This window comes from Semicossyphus pulcher, unplaced genomic scaffold (assembly GCF_022749685.1).
Source record: "Semicossyphus pulcher isolate SPU_LCO1_2020_fin unplaced genomic scaffold, fSemPul1.0.p SCAF_21, whole genome shotgun sequence".
In the NCBI taxonomy this organism is placed as follows: Eukaryota; Metazoa; Chordata; class Actinopteri; order Labriformes; family Labridae; genus Semicossyphus; species Semicossyphus pulcher.
Window position 1 is genome coordinate 18,495,943 of NW_027211695.1, and position 21,183 is coordinate 18,517,125.

Below are 21,183 nucleotides of genomic sequence, written 5' to 3' on the forward strand. Positions count from 1 at the left end.
ACGAGACACGTTTAATAACCGCTTAAATCATCTCCGACACTTCCTTATTATTGTTGTGCTGAAGCATGTGATCCTGACGACTCATATATTTATGGCTACGGAAGCCCAGAAACACCAAAGTAGCCTCATGCCGCTTTTCTTAACGCATGCGTTTTGGTGACCTTTAAACCGGAAGCAATAGAGGTAAACAGTGTGTACATTTGGAGGTGAGAGTGTTGCAGTGGATGCAGCATTAAAATGTCTAAAAATAAGAAAATAGCGTTGGTATTTGGAGGATTTATAACGGCGGTTGCGGCTGCGTTTTACCCCATATTTTTTTACCCGCTCACGCATAGAGATGAATACAGTAAGTGGCTAAAAGCTATACTAATGTTTCAGTTACAAAATAAGACAATATACAATGTGTAGCTTAGCGTGATGTCGTATATTGCCGTAACAAAAATCTAAGTATTGGGCTATTTTTTTCTAGCTGCAGGTTAACTAAATGTTTCTTTACTTTACAAATAAAGTAAGCTAGCAGTTCTAGCTATCTAGCTACCTTGCTGGCTAATAGGATGGTTAGCCCAGCCTTAGTACACATTTAAGCAAGTTAACCTCTGTTTCATGACACTTTCTATGTCTCTTCTCATTAAAGAATTGGGGTTTTTTAATGTTTCCAAAGCATTTTCCCAAAGCTTGTTAGTACAGTTAAAAGGGAATACATTTAGGCTACATCTAGTGTTTAGCTAAATATGGCTAAAGTTATAAGAAGTTTCCAACTAGACATCCAGAGGTCTACTTTCCACTCTTTAAACATCCCAGACATTTTATAAAACCAGCACAGACAAAAACTGAGTGAAGCCAGGAAAATTCATGTGGCTTCACATGAACAGTTGTGGTTTCACTATATGCATTGTACAGCTACTCCACTTATTGGACAGACCTTTTATTGTGAGCCAGGTCTGGCTAGCACAGATGGAAATCTATAGTCAAGACTTTAAGTAGCTTGTGGATGAACTTCTTCCTGTGTTACTGACAGTGCAGACAGAAAAGAACAGTAAAATGCAAATGTTGTCATATCATTTGTTTTGACTGTTAAAATCTTCTGTCTTTTCTAGGACAAGTCCAAAAGACGAACCGGACAGGAATCAACCAGGCAGACATTCAACCTGCAGGTAAGAGCACATAGATTATGGACCATGTTTCAGTCCATGTAACAGGTACATCTTATACCTGATGAAGGTAAGAGTGTAGAGTGAAATGTCATTAATTAATATACCGGTCGGAAGTGAGACTATTTTTGCAGTCAACTATAACATATTGGAATTTCCTGGATGTGAGAGGAGCTTATAATACGTACTGTGCGTCTGTCCTGTGCAAATGTAAATAAAGCTCTTAGCACAGTACTTCCCAACATATGATGTTTGTTTTAGTGAGTTTAACACCGGATGTTTGAGGTTTATAGTATCAGGACAAATATGAGTGCAAATATTTCCAAATATACAAAAATATTTGTCAAAATTTAAGTCTGTAGGCACCCTCTGCATCATCCAACATGGTGAGCTCGCACATGTATGGTAAATTGAAATTTGATTTAATTGTATAACAGAGCTACACCGAAGGGTTAAGATAGATAATTAATATAATTAATAACTTTTTGTATTATTTTTCAAGCAAAAATTTCAAAAATTTGCTGGTTCATGCAAAAAAAAAGTGTGAATTTGCTGCTTTTCTTAGTAAATCTTTAAAAATAATAAAAAGGTTTTTGATCGTTGATTGGAAGAAATGCAAAAAAAATGTGATAAGCTTTTTGCAATTTATTGACCAAATGTTTAATCAATTACACCTGGAAATAATGGCAGATTAGTAGATGTAAACCAATTGTATAATATGTGCAACATAGCACCATAACAGCAGTGTAATGTTGCAGTCTCACACATGGTGGCTCCGTTTATTTTGTTGTATTTTATTTATGTTTTTCTACAGGTGTAAAGATTTGGTCAGATCCCTTCAAGCCTGCAGGCAAATGACGACCAGTGACCGATAACCCTTCACTAATTCCACACATGGATGCCGATGAAGACTTTGAACAGACAGCGCCTGATTGCTGAGTGCTTGTGTGTGCGTGAGTGTGTGTTTGAATGTGTTTTTTTTTGGTTTTTGTTTAGTGACTCCTTTAAATCGTATAAATAAAGTTTAAAGCACTTATAACTAAACAATGATTCTTTAAATTACTTCTAAATGTCGGCTTTAATAGGTATGTTTTTGTAATGACAGAGGGGAAACCTGAGAGAAGTAGGAAGGACTTTCTTCCACTAAGTGCTACTACCCTTTTTGTCCACAAGGGGGAGCTCCTTGCCTGTCCGTTTGAACCAAAGGCCCTGGATTCTGTCAGTTTTGTTTGTGCATCTCAGATATTTTGGAAAAACTTGAGTATTTCCAAAAGCCTCGCTCTGGTATGCAGCCTGTGGGAAATTATAATAAAATACAGTGGGTTTGTTTACCCGTCCTATTCACAAGAATCTGTTTTGACATTTTATTTTGATTTAGTCGGTATGAGAGTCTTAAAAACGGTTGAGCAGATGAGGGACAATGTCCAGTAATGTGCGGTATCCTCTTCCAGAATGGAAACAGTGGAGACAGAGTTATTCCAGGACACATCACTCTGTATTATCATCTCCCCGTCACAGACACAGGCTTTAATTGTTGCCCGGCTCTTTAAATGCCATGTGACTCTGGCTGTGTTTTGCCCATAGGCCGATTGGGACGGGGCAGAGCTTCATGGTTGTTCAAAAATCGTACTCAATGCGATCCAGACTCCCTTTACGAGTCTACGGGAGCTGTAAAAGCAGGGAATTCCAAAACTACACTTTTTTCCCTGTACTTTTGTGGTTTCCTGACATTGACCAGCATCCTTATTCAGAGTTTGGTCCGTCAGAGTCCGTTTGGAGGAAAGATAGCTTAAGAAAGAGCTGAAGCATGTGTTTATGGTGCTTCGGAGATGGTGCGTTTTTTAAAGCTGGCCTTAAATCTCTCACAGCCCCAGATCTAGCCTCTACTTTCGGACTTTTAGGAGCATTCGCGAGGCTCTCTGCCAACAAAACCGACTGCACGGGCCAGCAACGGCCACTCTCCTTCTCAACCCCCCAATCAACAAGCCCCATTGTTTATGAGAGGTTGTTATTGTTGGGCTGCGTTCAGAAACAAGAGAAAACTCAAGAGCCCGGCTGTGCTGGAGGGATCCAAAGTAAAGAGAGCAAAAGGGGTGAGGGGGGGTGGTTGAAGGGGAGAAAAAAAAAAGCTAAAATTCCTCTCATTCCCCGCTGGTGTTTTCCAGATTCCTCAAGCGACGGCTTCTCGGCAGCGCGAGTGAAGTAAGCAACCAGAGGGGAAATTGAAGCAAACGGAGAGAGGAAGAGAAGCACATTCTTGAGGGGACGCGTCACCTACACACAGAATAGAAAGACACTCAATCTCTGTTACTTCGCCTGGCAGAGAATGCAACAGGTTGTGCAGCATGGCCCTCAGCTCTGCAGCCTTTCCTCGCCGTGAATCACTGTGACGTCTCATTTCAAACACGATTTCCCTCCTCTCATGTGTCTTTTCTGAAGCTTTTATGCCGTCTAGTCCTCTTTATGTGGCCCCTCAGCTGAATATGTAGATAGACACCCATCACTATAAAACCTCCAATAGGGTCACGCTGCACTATAAACCAACATGAACTCAACAATGTCGCCTCCGCAGCACTTTTACAATCCGACCATTAACCCATCACACAAATCTCTCCCCGCTATTGAAGCGTTTTTTCTCCGGAGAGTGTCGGCGGGCCGTCGATCCGAGCACTTTGTTAAGCGTGTGTTCAAGAGCGAGCAGATAATTGGCAAAGGTTTCTGACTAATTGCCATGGGAACAAGGGTTGACAGACAGGTCAGGGGGTTGGAGAAACAGCAGAGAGCGTTCGGGAAGGGGCGGGAGTTAAAATTTGGAGTGCGGTAAACAGAAAGAGAAAATAACACGTAAATAAAAGAAGAGATCTAAGGAGGATTCTTGATGACAAGCTGTAATTAAAGACAGAACTTATGCTTTCATTTCTATTTAAAGAAATGTGACACTTTAGGGGATTTCATGCTTTTATATACAGTATGTAATGCTAGTGAAGAGTTAATTAATGAGGTGCACGCTCACATGAAGACATGTAATTAAATATAACTGCTGCAGTAGTTTTTTTTTCTTTTATTTTGAAGGAGTTTGGTTACACATTGTCCTCTTCAAAATAAAAGCTGGTAAACTCTCCTGATTGACTTGTGTAGTTACAGCAAAGCCAATTCCAAGCATTGAAAGTCAACATGAACATAGAATACAGCCTATAGAGAGGTCAGCGACACGGGAGAGCAGTGGTTAGCGCTGTCGAAGGCTCCTGGTTCGAATCCCAGTTCGTTCGTATGGGGCCTTTCCGTGTGGAGTTTGCATGTTCTCCCTGTGCGTGCGTGGGTTCCCTCCGGGTACTCCGGCTTCCTCCCGCAGTCCAAGGACATGCTAGTTAGGTTCACTGGTGACTCTAAATTGCTCCTTGGTGTGAATGTGAGTGTGAAAGGTTGTCATTGTGTGTCAGCCCTGTGATTGACTAGTGATCAATCCAGGGTGTAACCCCGCCTCTCGCCCAATGACAGCTGGGATAGGCTCCAGCCTCCACCCTGTGCAGGATAAGCATAAAGTTAATGGACGGATATTCTATATCGCACCATAACTTAAAGTGCAAATGTACAATTAGGTACCCAACATATTTGCACTTACATAATATTGTCTTTCTGGATGGACCTTTAAAAAAAACCAAATCAAAACACATCAGAAACCTGACGCCTACATTACCCAAAATGCAACTAATGTTCCTCAAATGAACAGATTCAGGTGTGTTTTATGCTAGTAGCGGCTAACGTAGCAATCTGAACCCCAGATTTTCAAACTTTAGTCTTCAGCCCGAACATGCGCTAACTCAAGTGACATCACTTGAGACATCAAAAGGCTTTTCACCACACTTCACACATATGCAGTAGCGCTTCCCAAAAGCTTTCAAAAGACATTAAAGTGTAACATAAGTGGAGTTCAGAGCTGATGTATTCTGGGTCTGAGTGATGCAGTATATTTACATGACATTGCGTGCAGATCACTGAAGCGATGACTAAATTTCACCAAAGATGCAGCCAAAAATGAGAAAAAACAAAGAATATCACAGATCATCTCTTAAAAACAAATTCACCGCACATCCACACGAGCGCAAACACACACACACACACACACACACTTTGGTTTTATCCCACAAAACAAGCAAGCGTCTACATTTCACATCTCAAATACACTGCTTAGCCTTGTAAAACAATGTACCGGAGTGCCGTCCACATTCTTGGGTCAGCAGGCGCGCGGCTGTGGAAACAGATAGTATAAGACTGTAGCAATGTCTCGGAAAAAAGGCACCGAGTGTGTGCGTGCGTGTGTCATGCAGGAAAGAAAGCGAAGAAGTTCAGCTAGGAGGAACTCGGTATCCCCTGGAGATTACACTGTGGTTGTGGAACTTACTGGAACTCCAAACATCGTGTGTGTGCTTTTGTATTATGTTCATGTTTGCCTGAAGCAGAACCACAAATAGATAATTATGGTTTGTTTTAGGTTGCATCTCTGTTGCCCAGTCGTGAAGGCATTGCAGTTCATTGCTGCGGTATGTCAGTTCTTAGTTGGAGCTGTGTGCGTGCATAGAGATCTAATGGTAAAGAACAGATGATGTAATCATGATTTACATGCTTGTCCTGCTTCTTGTTGGAACGGATTCTTGAAACTGTTTAGCCACCAAGCAATGTGCGTCTGAAAGCATGTTATACTTCATGAGTTAGCATTTGTTATAAAGTCATTTTTATGCACGCCGCTGATGCCGAGCAACCCTTGCTGTTTTACGTTAGCATGTTTTAGCAATGCTAAAAACACAGAGAGACGTTGCTTTAAGGATGGCGCTATCTCTTATTGGGACAATCAACCCATCCTTTTGGTCCAGAGTGAAATGTCTCAAAAACTATTGGATGGATTAACATTCATCTTCCCCAGTGGATGAATCCCACTGACTTCAGTGATCCCCTTATTTTTGCGCTTATGCCCCCAGCACGTCAAAGGTTATTCAAATATAATTCATAATATCTCAGTATGTACCCAGTTGTTTTAGCACAGAATTCTGAACAGACATCATGGCTCCCAGATGATGTATCCTAATTAGGGATGCACAATATTATCGGCACGTTATCGGTATCTGCCGTTATTGGCTTAAAAATAAACTATCAGATATCGGCCAACACGCCGATAGCCGATATAATTAACCGATAAAATAATGGGCTGCTGCATACTTGACTAAATGCCCGACCTCGGCGCAATGTCCCCGGCGCAAAGAAGACCTGCGCGGCGCAGCGTGATGACGTCACGTGTGTCTACCTGCAGCATGAGAGAGTTAGAAGCCAAAATGTCCGTGGTGTGGAAGTTTTTCAAAGTGTCCGAAATAGAGAGCAAAACTGCTGTTTGCAATGACTGCTCAGCTTCGGTGATGCGAGGAGGAGCCAAGGCAAAGTCTTTCAACACTACAAACTTGATTAACCATCTGAAGACCCGTCACGCCGACTGTTGTAATAAATGTGACGAGAGTATCACCATTATGCTGTACGCTAATACAGAATAGAGTTGGTGATCTCTGCAATTAGGTGCGCGGGGGAAAAAAATCGATATCGGTAATCGGCTAAATGAGTTGTAAAATGCCACATTGAGGTTTGTGCTATTTAGTGACTTTCATCAACATTAATTCAATGGATTGCCATGAAATTTGGTACACCCATTCACGTTCCCCTCAGGATGAGTTGAGGCAACATTGGTGACCCCAAACTTTTTATCTTGGACCATCATCCATCCATCCTTTATCTATACCGCTTACCCTGTTGAGGGTCAAGACGGGCTCGCGCCAATCCCAGCATTCATTGGGCGAGAGGCGGGGTACAACCTGGACTGATCACCAGTCAATCACAGTGCTGACACAGCATGTCTTTGCACTGTGGGAGGAAGCCGGTGAACCAGGAGGGAACCCAGGTATACACAGAGAGAACATGCAAACAGAAAAGCCTTAGTGTGAACAGGGATTCAAGCTAGGAACCTTCTAGCTGTGAGGCAACAGCGCTAACCACTGCCTCTGGTACCATCATCAGATCAAAATTTCACTTTGTCCAACACATTGGATTCTGACCAAACACCCTTCAAACTAATTACATTCAAATCAGCCTTGATACCTTTGTGCTAATTAACAAATGCTATCATGCTAACACGCTAAACTAAGATGGAAAACTTGGTAACATTAGCCTACTTAAACCAGCATGACATCATTGTCTTTGTGTCCATGTTAGCATACTTACGTTAGCTTAAAGCACTGCTGTGTCTAAGTACAGCCTCACACAACCTCTAGCATGGCTGGAGACTATTAGCCTTGTTTACCACATTTTGGTGAGATCACTTGGCAAGTCGGCCGTAAATCACAGAGGACAAATGGAAAAGATGCATGTTTTAGGGACACAAAGCTTTTTAGCTCCTTTGTTATTGTCTGAGCTTCTTTTTTGCATTTTATTCCAGAAAAGGATTTATACTCTGACCTTCAGTGGTTCCACTTTTGACCCGAAATGCACCCAATGATGGCAGAAAAGGGGTTCAGACAGCTTTGGGTAATTTTAAGAAGGATTTTTTTGTTTCCTGTTGGAAAAAGAAAAAAAGAAACAACATACATTAAAGTAGGACCAAATGGTGTCTACTGCGCTTTGGTCCAAACTCAACAGGGCCTACTTTCTCCGTGGCTCTTCAGGCAGCCAGTGGATGTGATCAAAACACCTTTAAATGAGGTTAGTAGGAACGTTTTGAAGAGTGCCAAAACTCTTTCGCTTGGCTCATGTCCACATCTGGATCCTTAAACGAAAGCTCTAAGCAATTAGTTTGAGTTTCAGGTCGGAAAAAACGTGTTATTTTCTCCATTTTTTTAAATGAGGAGGAAAATCTTTGTTATGGACCGACCTCATCATGCAAACCATCTTTCCCCCTTTTGTCCGATATTCCACTGATTCTATGGAACCAAAACGTCGAAACCACAATTACATTTACTGTTTGATTAACAGCGACCTACAAAACCACAAGCGCAAGCACACAAGCTGATTGAAATATTACTGTCATCCATTCTAAGCACACGCCATTACACCACAGACGTCTGAGCCTCCGCCGTCAATCACGTTATATAGCAGGTTTCCGTTTTACAGTCCCATTATAACCTTAAAAAATTTCGTACGCACTAAAATAGCAGGACGGCTGTTGATTTAGGCACGGTAACTGACAAAGAGGGCCAGCGCTGTAAGCAATCACGCTGCTCTTCCAAACCTCTCGGAAAGGCTAAGAAAAGAAAGGAGGAGAAAGTGAGGTAGAGTGATTTATAAGGCACCTTAATACTTGACACGTTCATTCGTGAAAATAAGTCTGCGGCCTATCAAAGCCGTCGCATGCATTAAAAAAACATGGAAAGCTCTTTAAAAGCAGCTTTTTTTTTATACTCGGCGGGCCGTTTTCATTCATATTTCCTGGCACGGCGCTTTACTTCCCCTTAGTCTGAAGGACTATATCAAAATAAACACTTTAACCCCAAGACGGCATTTAAATATTATATTGTAGTGAACAATACAGACGGTATGTAATTTCACGGAGCTGTTAAACAGCAGGCAATGCAATAAAGATTGATAAAAATGTGCAATGTTATGATCTAATACGACATTTGAGTCGTGTTTTAGTTGGACACAGAGTACCAGTGGTTTGAATGATTCACAGTGTTGAAAATACCCATGATACCCGGCTATTTTCATCCAGCTAGATTAACTGTATCCTATCATTAGTGGTTTACACGCAGAGTAAATGAATTCAATAAGTCAAACCTATATCCTATGGTATATCAGCAGCTGCATTTAAAGACACAGTGTTGTGGATATTTAGCATCCAAAGTGGTGCAAGATGAGTCATGTTTGGTGTGTGTTTTCACTTTAGTGTAAATGGCGTGTGGGTGAGCAGACACTGAGTGCCTCCGGGTTCCTCGTGGGTTTTCATTAGGGCCGAGTGGATGACAACATAATATATGACTTGGCTCGAGCAGGGAATTCTGGGAAAGTCGTGGAATTTTGGACGCCTTGACGGAACACAGGCTGTCCGCTCTTGGCCCGTTCCCCACCAAGAGGAGGAGGAATCCTTGTGTGCAATGTGTGTGTCTCGGTGTGTTCGTGTGTGTGCGGGACTTCGGGACATCCTCAGGGAGCTGACCCAGAACAATGACAGGTTTACAGCGCAGCACCAGGCAGCCAGGCTCACATGTGGCTAAAATCAAACAGAGACCAGGATCGCTCTGAGCGCTACAACAGATTTGACACAATTGAATTTTCCAATTGACCAATAAGACTGGTGATTTGTATTTCTACTGTATCTGTTCAACACATTTAGTCCAAAAAATCTTAAGAAGAAATTCTGGTAGGAGTCACTTAGTCCCTCTTTTTTTGGAACGCTACCTTTTTAGATTTTTGGTTGATGAGCAACATGCAAAGTGCTTCAAGAACTCCTTCAGAATTTCCAACCTACAACCTACTGATATGATTCACCGTATTGTTTACAGAGCTGGGTACTTGGGACAAATTAAATCACAAAAATGAGGACTTGGCAAGACTACTGCTCAGGGAACAATAACACGTGAATTTGCTGTAAGATCTGAAACAACATATTTAAACGACTTTGACAAGAAATGGGTTGAATCCAGTGTTGACCATACGGACTTGACACTGACTTGTCCTGAAGGACTTGAGACCACAGGGGACTCACTATTGCAAGACTTGAAACTTGACTTGAATATGTCTTGAATTGCTTGAGGCTTGGTCGCAAATTAAGACTTGACTCTAACTTGTCTCAAATGAGTCAAGACTTGACTATGACTTGTACTTGCCTCATGTCTTGCCTCGAGACTTGGTATTACAAAAAGGACACATGAATCTGACTTGTCTCAAATGTCTTGTGACTTATAGACTTATTTTGAATGATCTGAGACTCTTTAATAGTCTCAAAAGACTCGTAATCTAAACCTTAATTGTCTGAAAGGACTCAAGACTTACTGGAGACTTATTAATGTACGACTTGTGACCTGACATTCGTTCATTGTGACTTGACGCAAGACTTGATATTACAAGGCTTGCGTTGGATTGTCACCAATGACTTGAGATCCTACGTGGACCTGTCTCAAATGACATAAATTGGAATCATCTTTAACAGCTTCTCTTGAGACCCCCATACGAGGACGTGACCTTCCTCAAATGACATGAGATTTGCCTTGAAATAGTCTCAAATGACTTGTACATTGGTTTGATGTAAACGTATCCACAAAGACTTGAGACTTACCATGAGACTTGCATTTGCATGACTTGCGAATTCCCATTACAATCTTTGGGACATGAATTTGATTTGACATAAATTACTTATAACTTGATGTGGACTTATCTTGACTTAATTGGGACTTGACTCAAGACTTGATATTACGAGATTTGCCTCGGATTGTCACCAAGGACTTGAGATATAATGTGGAACTGTCTGAAATGACTTGTGACATGAATTGAACTCATCTTTAACAACTTGACCTTGAGACCCCCATACCAGGACTTGACTTCCTTCAAATGACATGAGATTTGACTTGAAATACTCTCAAATGACTTGTACTTGGCTTGACGTAAATGGACTTGAGACTTACCATGTTTTTGCAAGAGTTGCGAATTCCCAATGCAAGCTTTGAGACATGAATTGGACAAATGACGTACGCTTGTCTCGCTTGTTTCAAATGATCTGAGACTTTTCTAGAATTAATTTTAACATCAATTGGACTTGTCTGTAAGCACACTTGAGACTTTCTGCCACTACAAGATTTGAGACTTCACTTTGTCAAATGACTTGTTGTCCACAAGAACTTGCAATTAAATGACTTTTGACTTGACTTGTAACTTGCTATAACAAGCTTTGAGAAGATCATTTGGATTTGCCCCAAATGACTTGTGACATTAAATGGACTTGAGACTTTTGTCTTTGCCTTTGCTTGACTAAACTCCGCTTGCATTAATACTCCTAGATGAATGGACTTGCTATTGCATGACTTAAACATCACTTTTGACTTGACATTACAAGCTGATCTTGACTTCGTAAAAACGACTTGACTTGAACTTGCCCCAAAAGACTCAAAAACAGCTCTTGCTTGTCTGGTTTTACAGTATTCCAGCCTCTGAGGGCATCATAAATTCAAGTTAAGATTGTGGAAATTGTATTATTGTATCCTTTTGAATTGTTTTAAAAGCTTGGAAAGGATTTTCTTTCCACAACTGCTCCAGAACTTCATTATTTCCTACATTTGTTCGCCTCGGCTGTACGTGCAACGGAGGGTCAAAAATAAACCATGGTCGTGTCATGTGCATAACCCTAAACCTAACCACAGGATTAAATAGCACCATATGCACTGATGTCAGTAGGAAATTTGCAAAAACGATTGAATTGCATGCATAAACCTCATCCTCGGGGTCTGCTATTTAATGCCATCCACACAAGAAATCCACCCGGAGATGAAAGCAGAATCATATCCCACCTGAGCTACCAAAAATCTCCCTTTGGGCTGTTAGCTTACGTTGTGGTCTCCCTTTTTCCTGCTGTCCTCATCCATCCATCTTTTCATTGCTGCTCCATTCAGAAAAAGAGAGAGAGAGAGAGCTAACCACATGTTTCAGGGGAGGAATCCTAAACGGGCAGCATCCCAGACCAAAGTACCTCCAGCTCTCCTGCCCCCCTGGCATCACTTAGCTCTACCCTGTCATTATGGACCGGGTTGGATGATTTGTGTTGGAACGCCGTTCTTTGTTCGAGTAGGACGGGTGCAGAAGGATAAAAAGACAGGGAGCGAGGGGGGATAGAGGGATGATGTCATGTCAGGTCGGCGCTGAAAGTGTGCCAGGACCTGTGGCAGGAGGAATTGACTGTATTCACACGGCAGCCATATTCGTATGACATTCCGTTCAGGGTGGGAAGTTTAATGCTATGTTTATGTTGCACCACTGCGTTCTAGGTTGTAAGTCATATAAATCTAGAGAATCTGACAAAGGGTTGGAATTTCACAACTTCTGTTTGATCAGCAACTAAGAAGACAATACGATAGTGAAAATCTGAGACTTATTTTAAGTTAAAAAGACATATTTGATAACCCTTTATCTGCCCTGTTCTGGCATCCAGCCACAAAACCTAAGCTTAAGTGGGGGAAGTGATGCTAACATTGGCTGTCGTGGTTATATGTTAGCATAACTGTTTGGAAAATAACTACAATAAGATTAAAATAAACATGAATTCCAAGCTAACAGTAATGTTAGACAACAGCTAATGTTAGCATTTCACTACTTCCTAGCTAACATTACTGTAAGCTTGGAATTTAACATCCAGCCGCAACAGCTTAGCTAGGAAGTGGTTGAATGATAACAGTAGTTTTAGTTTGGGGACTTACACCTGTATTATCATATTGTATAACTCTTATTCGGACAGTAATAGCATCCGGTCACAACAGCTTAACTAGTAAGAGGTTGAACGCTAATAGTATTCATATCGTTAAACTCTTTTTCATATAGCAATGTTAGCATCCAGCCACAACAGCTAATATTAGCTAAGAAGTTGTTGAATGCTAACATTAGTTTAAGCGTGGAATTTCTGTGTTTCTTATCTTATCATATAACTCTTTTTTCAGACGGTAATGTTAGCATCCAGGCGCAACAGCTTAGCTAGGAAGTGGTTTAATGCTAACATTAGATTTAGCTTGGAATTTCTGCCTTTCTTATCATGTAACTCTTTTTCAGACAGTAATGTTAGCACCTAGCCACAACAGCTAATATTAGCTAAGAAGTTGTTGAATGCTAACATTAGTTTAAGCGTGGAATTTCTGTCTCTTATCTTATCATATAACTCTTTTTTCAGACAGTAATGTTAGCATCCTGGCGCAACAGCTTAGCTAGGAAGTGGTTAAATGCTAACATTAGTTTTAGCTTGGAATTTCTGCCTTTCTTATCATGTAACTCTTTTTCAGACAGTAATGTTAGCACCTAGCCACAGCTAATGTATGCTAGGACATTGTTGAATGCTAACAAACAGTAGCTAATGGGATATCAAATATGTTCTCTTGATTTTCAGTATGGCATTAAAACAGGTACTGAGCTTCCATCCCCGAGCATAAAGTCAGAGGAAAATGACCGCCATTTCAATATGGTGAATTGTGTTGCCTCAAGGCTTAGGTTCAAGGAAAGCCAGATGGGAAGAGTGTTATTTGGCATGTGTGTATCTGGATGAGTAAATACGTGTCTTTCTATGTTTTGGACTGCGGGTGCACAAAACTTGACGGCATGTGGTCGGAAAAGTACAGGCTGTTATATGTAGCACTCGCTCTTTGTTTCAGTGTTTCTTTAGTGGGTGGATGGTTGAATGAATCATTCGGACAGAGGCTGAGGTATCAGAAAGAGCGGTTTGGCGCGGGGGTGAGGAAGGGGGAGTCAAGAGGGAAGGAAAACCAACTTGTTCTTGTGGTTTCTTTATTCATAACGCACACTACTGCACAGTAATGTCTGTCTCCCTCGCACTACCTACAGTATGTGGTGTGGAACATGTCAGATCCACCACAGACAGCTACGACTGAAAGTATTTATCCAAAGTATTTCTGTAGAAGTGAAGTGCTGAGCTAAACGTGTTTGTGTTTTCTCGTCAGGCTTTTTTCCAAATGTTTGCTATTTTCTTGTAAAATACTGTGTTGTTTTGCCTTTTTGGGCTTTAACATCTTCTTCTAATGATATATCATTTAATAAATACAGTATACTATACCAAATAATTTGGTGTCATACATCATATTTAGTCATTATTTTAGGATTCTCAAGCATAAAAGGTTGAGAACCACTTAATAACCACTATGACTACCAATAAGTACTATTACAGTTAGTTCCAACAAAGCACTCTGATTGGATAAGAGGCATTCCATGAGTGCTGATATACAGAATAACATCACTAGGATTCTTCACTCTTTGTATCACTCCGCCTCAGCCAGGTGAAAACTGTTAATTAACATTACAGCAGGACGTGTATGTTTACATTGATCAAGCTGGTGCCTCTGAATCACACAGCAGACTCTTATTTCACTGGTTGATGATACATTAAAACAAACAGATAAATGTACATGATAAAAACAGCTGACATGTGGTCACCTGTAGACAGAGTGCAGGAGAATGTTTGGGTTGCTTGGCAACAAAAGTCCAGTTTCAGTTAAGTTGTGGAACTAGTTGAGTTGGTGGAGCAAAAAGTAATCTGTTGTTGATTGTTACTTGTTACTATTATTTGCTGCTCGTATAACTGTTGTATAAAAGTAATATCGCACTCGAGGTTGTGATGTTATACTGAATATCAGCACGGCTGTGATTATCTGTGACCGAATCACAGCCAGGATGATATTGGTCACTCCCTACAAGTAACAATGTAACGTCTGAGGATGCATCTTATGACTCTTTTGAAAGCAGGCAATCAGATCAACCGTAAATGGGCCCCGGACAATTACACTCGACAGCAACTTTGTGGAAGTTAAGTAGCCTTGAGATGAACACTCTGAAGTACAAGAACTTTCTATTGAGCGTTTACTTTTACAAATATCAGCCACATCTAACTTTGACTATCTTCACACATGAGCGCATTAATTTTAAATCTAAATTGCGTACGAAATGGACTTCCTGCGCCCTCCTGATGTTATTGCACATATTTATTGCATCTCTTATTGTCTCTGCCTCCAACAATATTTAGATGGAAGAGGACTGATAGGAGCTGCGTTCCAATAACAGAGATTAAGTGCTCCGGGGGTGATTGTGCAGCGTTTTTCGAGGAGCGAGGCGTCTGCCTAAGTAAACTCAGCTCAATACTGAGGAATTGCGCTCTGGAACGTGGTGGTGTAACCGGAGCGTGGGTTTGGGAATAGCCCAAGGGAACTGGGCTCAGTTTTCCGAAAGCCTCTATCTTCTCCTGCGATATGTAGTGTGATGTGAGGCGAGTGTGTGTGTGTGTGTGTGTAACGGGGGGAAGTGGATGGAGGGCTTACAGAACGGCTAAGTCAGGAAAACAAGTCTCAGGAAACCCTATACCTCGCTCTGGCACCGAGACAGACGTTCTTTCTTTCTCTTCCTCTGTCTCACTCTTTCTTGCTTTCTGTCTCTCTCTCTCAGCGCTCCTGTCTTGCCGAGTGTCTCTCTCTCTTTCTGCCTGTACTGTAAAAAAAAAGAGGAGTGAAAGCAACAGCGGTCAGAGCAACAAGCTGAACAAAAGCCATCCTTGACACTCGGTGTAGGGATGACCTTGTTGGGAGTTCAAACGTCTTTAAAGCTTGAATCTTTCTGTCTTTGTTTTCTCACCAATTCTTTAATATTTTCTTGTGCTTTTTTGATACATAATTATCAATCCAATTAAAAGAAGTCAAAAAACCAGTCCCTGTGGGATTTCACAGGCTTTTACTTTGAGTGACTGGGACAAACACTCCAATAAAGCCATCCTTGTCTGAGAAAGCTGTTTGTCTTCTGACATCACTTCCTGTCGATTTTCAAGTCAAGATGCCAAATAGAAAGCGTAAAAACGAGCCATGGCCAATAGCCATCAGACACTCAATTCAGGCATAACAATGCTGTCCATAAACACAAAGAAGAATTGTTACGTTATAAATTACATCTTCAATGTGCTACTTGCTATTTCGAGTGCTGCGTTCGTATAAGACCATTAATAATTGACGGGGGATTGTTGTCTCACTGCTCGGTGCCTGTTGGATTGGCTAGTATCATAGTATGGCTAGTGGATGGCTAACAGTTATCAACATTGTACATTGTATTTCAAATTATGGATTTCCTATACAAAGTCTATGAGAAGACGTCATACTTCAAGGCTGGATTAGAAACCTTCTGAAAGAGAGACAGTCATGCCGGAGCAGTCGTTGGGACAGCGCAGCTGGTACGGTTCACAGCAATAAAAAAGTACGTCTCTAGCCTGCAGCGGTCCAAAGATATTGACGATGCGGTAAAAGAGACCCTACAAATTGATTGGTGTAATTTGCGGAAAAGTCGGGTTCATTGGGCAAAATTGAACTTGCATTCGAGTTTTGGTGATCGCGACTGTCTTATTCTTCCTTTTTTCAATCTTTCTTTGCTGCTTTTATTTTGAAAAATTCTCATCTGTAAGTGCACATAAGAGAAGCTTTGTATGTCCTCAAGCCGCTTCCATATGTCACACTATCTCCCTGCCTTGCACACTTCCCCTTTATCTCCCCTCTCCACTATCTGTCCTTGTCACCCCCCTTTCCTTTTTCCACTCCTTTCCCTATCGTTTCTCCCGACTCTTACCCCCCCTTTTTCTATGTCTCTGGACTCCCTAACTTCACCCCCCCCCACTACAAACACCACCACAGCCATCTTTTTGTCCCTTTTTTTCCTTTACACCTCATTTTCCCCGTCTTTCTCTTTGTGTTTACCTCCATCTATCATTATTAGCCTCCGTTTCCACCCCCCAGTCTTATCAGCTCGTCCCTTCTCTGCCCCCGCCTCTCCTCCCCTCCCCACATGTCTCCCCTCGCTTCTCCTCTTCCTCTCTCCTTCCTTTTTCCAGCTCTCTCTGTGTCCTCGGTGTGTCTGCGGGGGCACCGAGTGGTCAGGCCTGCCTGCGGGCATCAACAGCACACAGGGCCACTGCCTCGGGCTGTGTGTGTGTGTGTGTGTGAGGCTGATTGGCACCGTGCCTGGACCCACCTCCTGTGGTGAAACTCACTCCTTTTTCTTCTTAGCAGTCTGGACTACTGCCCAGACTGACCCTCACACACACGCACACACATATACACACACACACATGCAAAATAAGAGCAGAAAATCACCTCCTTTATATCGCTGTCAAAAGCAGTATATGCATGTAAATGTTTGTATTAGTATTTGCCTCCTCGTGTAGACATTCATCGTAGCCACAGTGTTTGTATATGTGTGTGTATGTTTGAGAATTTCCTTGGCAGCCTGTGTGTGTGTATGCACGTCACGCACAATGGCCCTGACTTCCACCAACTCTTATTCCCCAAATTGATGTGTATATCATTCAATTTAGGATGTTTGCATTAGATTAAAATTGTATATACAAGAAATGGTTCTGCTTTACAATAAAGGAAAATTCCACCCAAAAAATAAATAACACCCGTCTGTGCTGCTTCGTGGGTTTGGGGAGGTGCTTTCCGGTTAATGTCGGGCTCAGACTACAGAGGTTTCATGATCCTGACTGATTTTAAAAGTGGGTTTGCATCACGCACATTCGGAGAAACAAACATTACTCTCTCTAGTCTCATACATGGAAACATTACAAGAATATTTGATGCGTGCTAGACGGAGCGACGTACCATCTCGCATGCGCTTGCCCGATCTCACAGGGAAGCCGATGTAAACAAAACAAGACCGAGTATAACCTTCGTTAAAGTTTATTTGTTGAATATTCTTCTGCAAACAGTTGAGAATGAATGACCCCTGCTTAGTTTTCTGTCAACAGCACTATGCTAGCTAACGTTAACTTCGAGAGCTAGAATGTTTACGTTAGCTGTGTCCCAATTCAGGGGCTGCATCCTTCAAAGGACGTATTTAAAAAACGATTGCGTCACGAATGCTGTCCCATTATGAAGGCTCCTTCAGATGCGGGCAACAAATGCATGCTCCTTTTCCCGGGGTGCGAATGATCCATCGGGTGCATCCTTCGCAGCCCAGCATATCCCGAGATTCATTGTGCTCCAATTTAAACAAGATGGTGGACTCTTAAACGGCCGAGGAATACACTTTAAATGTTTGGTTTCAACTCAATTGAATAGCTAGCGATGCAAGTGTTAAAAATAACGGAAGGGGCCTTGAAACAAATGATCTTATAAATAAGAGGTTAAGTTGCGTAATGTAAGTTATGTTAGCCAGCTAGCTACCTGGTGCTAGGCGACAGGAGCCGCATTTGGTGACGCAAGGTTAGGCGCTGGGACAGCCGCTGACGCAAACAGGAAGTCCTCTCATTTCATCTCGGCCTTAGCCAATGACTCATCCTCTGCAGAACCCATTCCTCGAAGGCTGCTGCCCCCGAATTGAGACACAGCTATTGTTTGGAAGGGCCATCAGCAGCTTTGTCTTCTTGTAGCCTTCTTTCTCATTGGCTTTTGGTAAGTTAATAGTTTATTTCAGTCATTTCTTGTTTGTTTCTCAGCAAAATCATGATATTTGAAATTGCCTTACTTTTTTCCTCTGTCATCAAGTCCTTGCATTTCGTGCGTTACAATGCTAGCTAGCTTGCTACACATTAAGCCTCAGTGGCTACAAGAAAAGGAGTCATGTTAACTTCCTGTCCATGTTGTCGTTGCTTAGCAGGGTTGTTCCACGGCTTGACATCTTGAACGCCAAGCTTAACGTACACATAACCTAGCTTGTTGTAACCACAAGCGACTTACAGGTTAGAAGGTAGCATTAGCAGAAGTCAGTAAAGAGGTCTGTTCTCCCCTAAAGTATTTAGTATGTAGCTGACAGTTTTCAAACCAAACTTTGTTGTAAATAAACTAATAGAAACTTCAAACTAGAACTTTAAAGTGTGTTCGATTTTTCTGCCAACAGAAACAGGTACAGCACTGACTTTAGACTGGAATCATGGGGCGAGCAGCTGGTGTTTTATCAGTCCTCTGGTACATCTTGCACAGCCGTGTCACTCTTTCCACGTTATGATCAACTAGCATGTGGCTAATGGCCGCTACACTCTCATATCTGCCTCTTGAAGCCTTTTAGGCAGACTCTGAAAATGTGAAAAGCTGTGTTATTTTTCTCTCTGTCTCTTCTGGTCTCTCCCTGTTTCTCTTTTTCTCCATCATTTTAATCATTCTATTTCTCTTTGAATGACTCCCTACTAATTCATACCTTCTTAGAGTAGCAGATAGAAGACTAATTGATACATAGAAAGGCAGACAGAACATTTAAGAGCCACCAGGATTTGTCCCAGATCCATTCCCCAGATGTAATGCGAACGAAGGCCAGCGCAAGGCCTGGCTGCTTCTTCCCTGACACTTGGATGCCAGCTCCTCTGTGGTTTCAGCCAATGAGCTCACCCCTATTGAAAATAACAGTGACATCACTGTTTTTGGCCCATCGCAGCTCCCACCCAGTCAGGAGTCCGAGGTAACCCGCAGCGAAGGCAGGAAGAGGCTAAAAATGAACGGAAAGAAATATAGAAAAGGGGAAAAGACGGGGAGATGTTTTTATTTAAAGGTAATAAGGTTGTTTTATTGGCAGGAACAGAGGATGTAAAGGGTGAGGCCAGATTGAGTACAGACACATATGCTTGTATATAAATAGATACACATTTTTACACTGGCCACAGTGGTGTTTTGGCTGAATCTTCCTCTTTGTCTCCAAACATTTAACTTCATTGTGAGTGGTTTTGTTCAAGCCAGTTTTTGTCTTAACCTCTAAACACATTATTTCTCTCTTCCTGCTTCTTTTTTTCCACCCCCAAGGTCATCAGCTGACGTACCAGCTGCTGTTCAGGAAGCTGCCTCACGTTGATCTCCTGACCTTTCAACTTTGACCTCTGCAAAAAAACACCCCACTCTCCAGCAACGTTTCTCCAATCACACACTTTACATTTAATGTCCAGTAAGCCTCACTTAGACCACCTGACACACATTTACAAGGACTTGAGAAATTGTGTGCACCAATGTTACACATTCAAAATTGTATCATCTGCATAAAAAATTACATTCAAAAAATGTTTTGTGAAGGAACAAATGTTTTTAATGTATAGAGAGAAACAGAGGCCCAAGAGCAGATCCCTGAGGAACACCTCTACATATCACAGGCACAGGCAGTGAAACCTGCTTGTAGAAGGGATATTGCAAATGACTGAGAAGAAGCATACGTATAGAAAATTGTATCATCTGCATAAAAATTTAATTCAAAAACGGAACAAATTTTCATTGAAAAGAGAAGAGCAGAGGCCCTAGAATAGATCCTTGAGGAACACCTAAATGTATCCTTAACAAATGAAACAATACATTATCAGATTATATTAGACGTTTTTTTAAAACAGGTGTAAAGGAGGAAGAAAGATTATATTTTTATACATCAAAAAACGCTACGTAACTTGCATGACATTAAGCATGTAACGTCAAGTTCTGCCGCCTTTGTCACGTATGTCATTTAACAAACGTAATTTAGCTAACATAACTTGCATCCAGTTTTTAGCTTAAATATGACAAAAATATTCGATCCTGTTAAAGGCCCAACAAAAGAAGAAGAGCAGGTTTTAGTTTGGCTTGTAAGGATTAAGGATTTTTCCGAGACGTCTGCTCCCGTGATTTGAATGACCAACACCGCGGTCGTGACCTCACTTCATTAACCTTGAGAGGGTTAAAGTCACCCTCTCCTCCCAGTGATGTCATGTTCGGTGATGGGGCTCGGGTTGAGGGGGGCCTCAGGGGGGGATCTGTATCCAGTGTGTGTGTGCGTGCGTGTGTGGACTTGGTGGTAGAAGGGAGGAGGAAGATGAGGGGGATCCTATTTGTTTGTTTTGCCCTCCAGACGTGTCCGAGAGCAGATTAAGGGATTTAGCTTGGGGGGGGCTTGCACAGGAGGGACTTTAACTCCTCACCCATTTACATCCCTGCTTGATGACACACACACACTGAAGAGGGCAAAGAAATCAAAGAAGTTTTTTTTTGTTTTAGATAATAGTGACAGCCATGAGACTGGGATAGATGCACGGTTGGCTTTAGGGAAGAGAAAGGAAAACAGGAAGTCATTTGTAGACAGAGTGATACCTCTTCCAGCCGTCTGATCTTCTCTTGTTTTAGTGCTAATCCCAACTTTAAGCACCAACAGAATTAAAGACCTCAGAGCCGGTGGCTTTGCCAGCTTTGGCACGCAATGGCTCTGTTAGAGAACAGGAGCTTTTCAGTTCTACAGCGCTAATACAAGTTAATGTATTTACTGTGGGATATGGCGAAAGAGGACTTGTGGAGAGCAAGCGCTTTTCCCAAAGTACTTTAAACATGCT

At 41.8% G+C, this 21,183-nt stretch overlaps 1 protein-coding gene across 1 annotated transcript; it reads left to right on the forward strand.

Annotated features, from left to right (window-relative positions):
* The first annotated feature begins 168 nt into the window (after window positions 1-168).
* On the forward strand, window positions 169-2,460 carry smim20 (small integral membrane protein 20). Its single transcript, XM_069672665.1, has 3 exons — window positions 169-346; window positions 1,098-1,154; window positions 1,966-2,460. Exons 1-3 carry the CDS (start codon window positions 238-240, stop codon window positions 2,007-2,009), a joined length of 210 nt encoding a protein of 69 aa, XP_069528766.1. The 5' UTR covers window positions 169-237; the 3' UTR covers window positions 2,010-2,460.
* Window positions 2,461-21,183: the final 18,723 nt, after the last annotated feature.

Bases quoted from the DNA above. Each gene is read 5' to 3' on its own strand.
- smim20 (XM_069672665.1), top strand. From the start codon at position 238: ATGTCTAAAAATAAGAAAATAGCGTTGGTATTTGGAGGATTTATAACG. The intron at 347-1,097 runs GTAAGTGGCTAA...TGTCTTTTCTAG, and splicing joins CACGCATAGAGATGAATACA to GACAAGTCCAAAAGACGAAC. The intron at 1,155-1,965 runs GTAAGAGCACAT...GTTTTTCTACAG, and splicing joins GGCAGACATTCAACCTGCAG to GTGTAAAGATTTGGTCAGAT.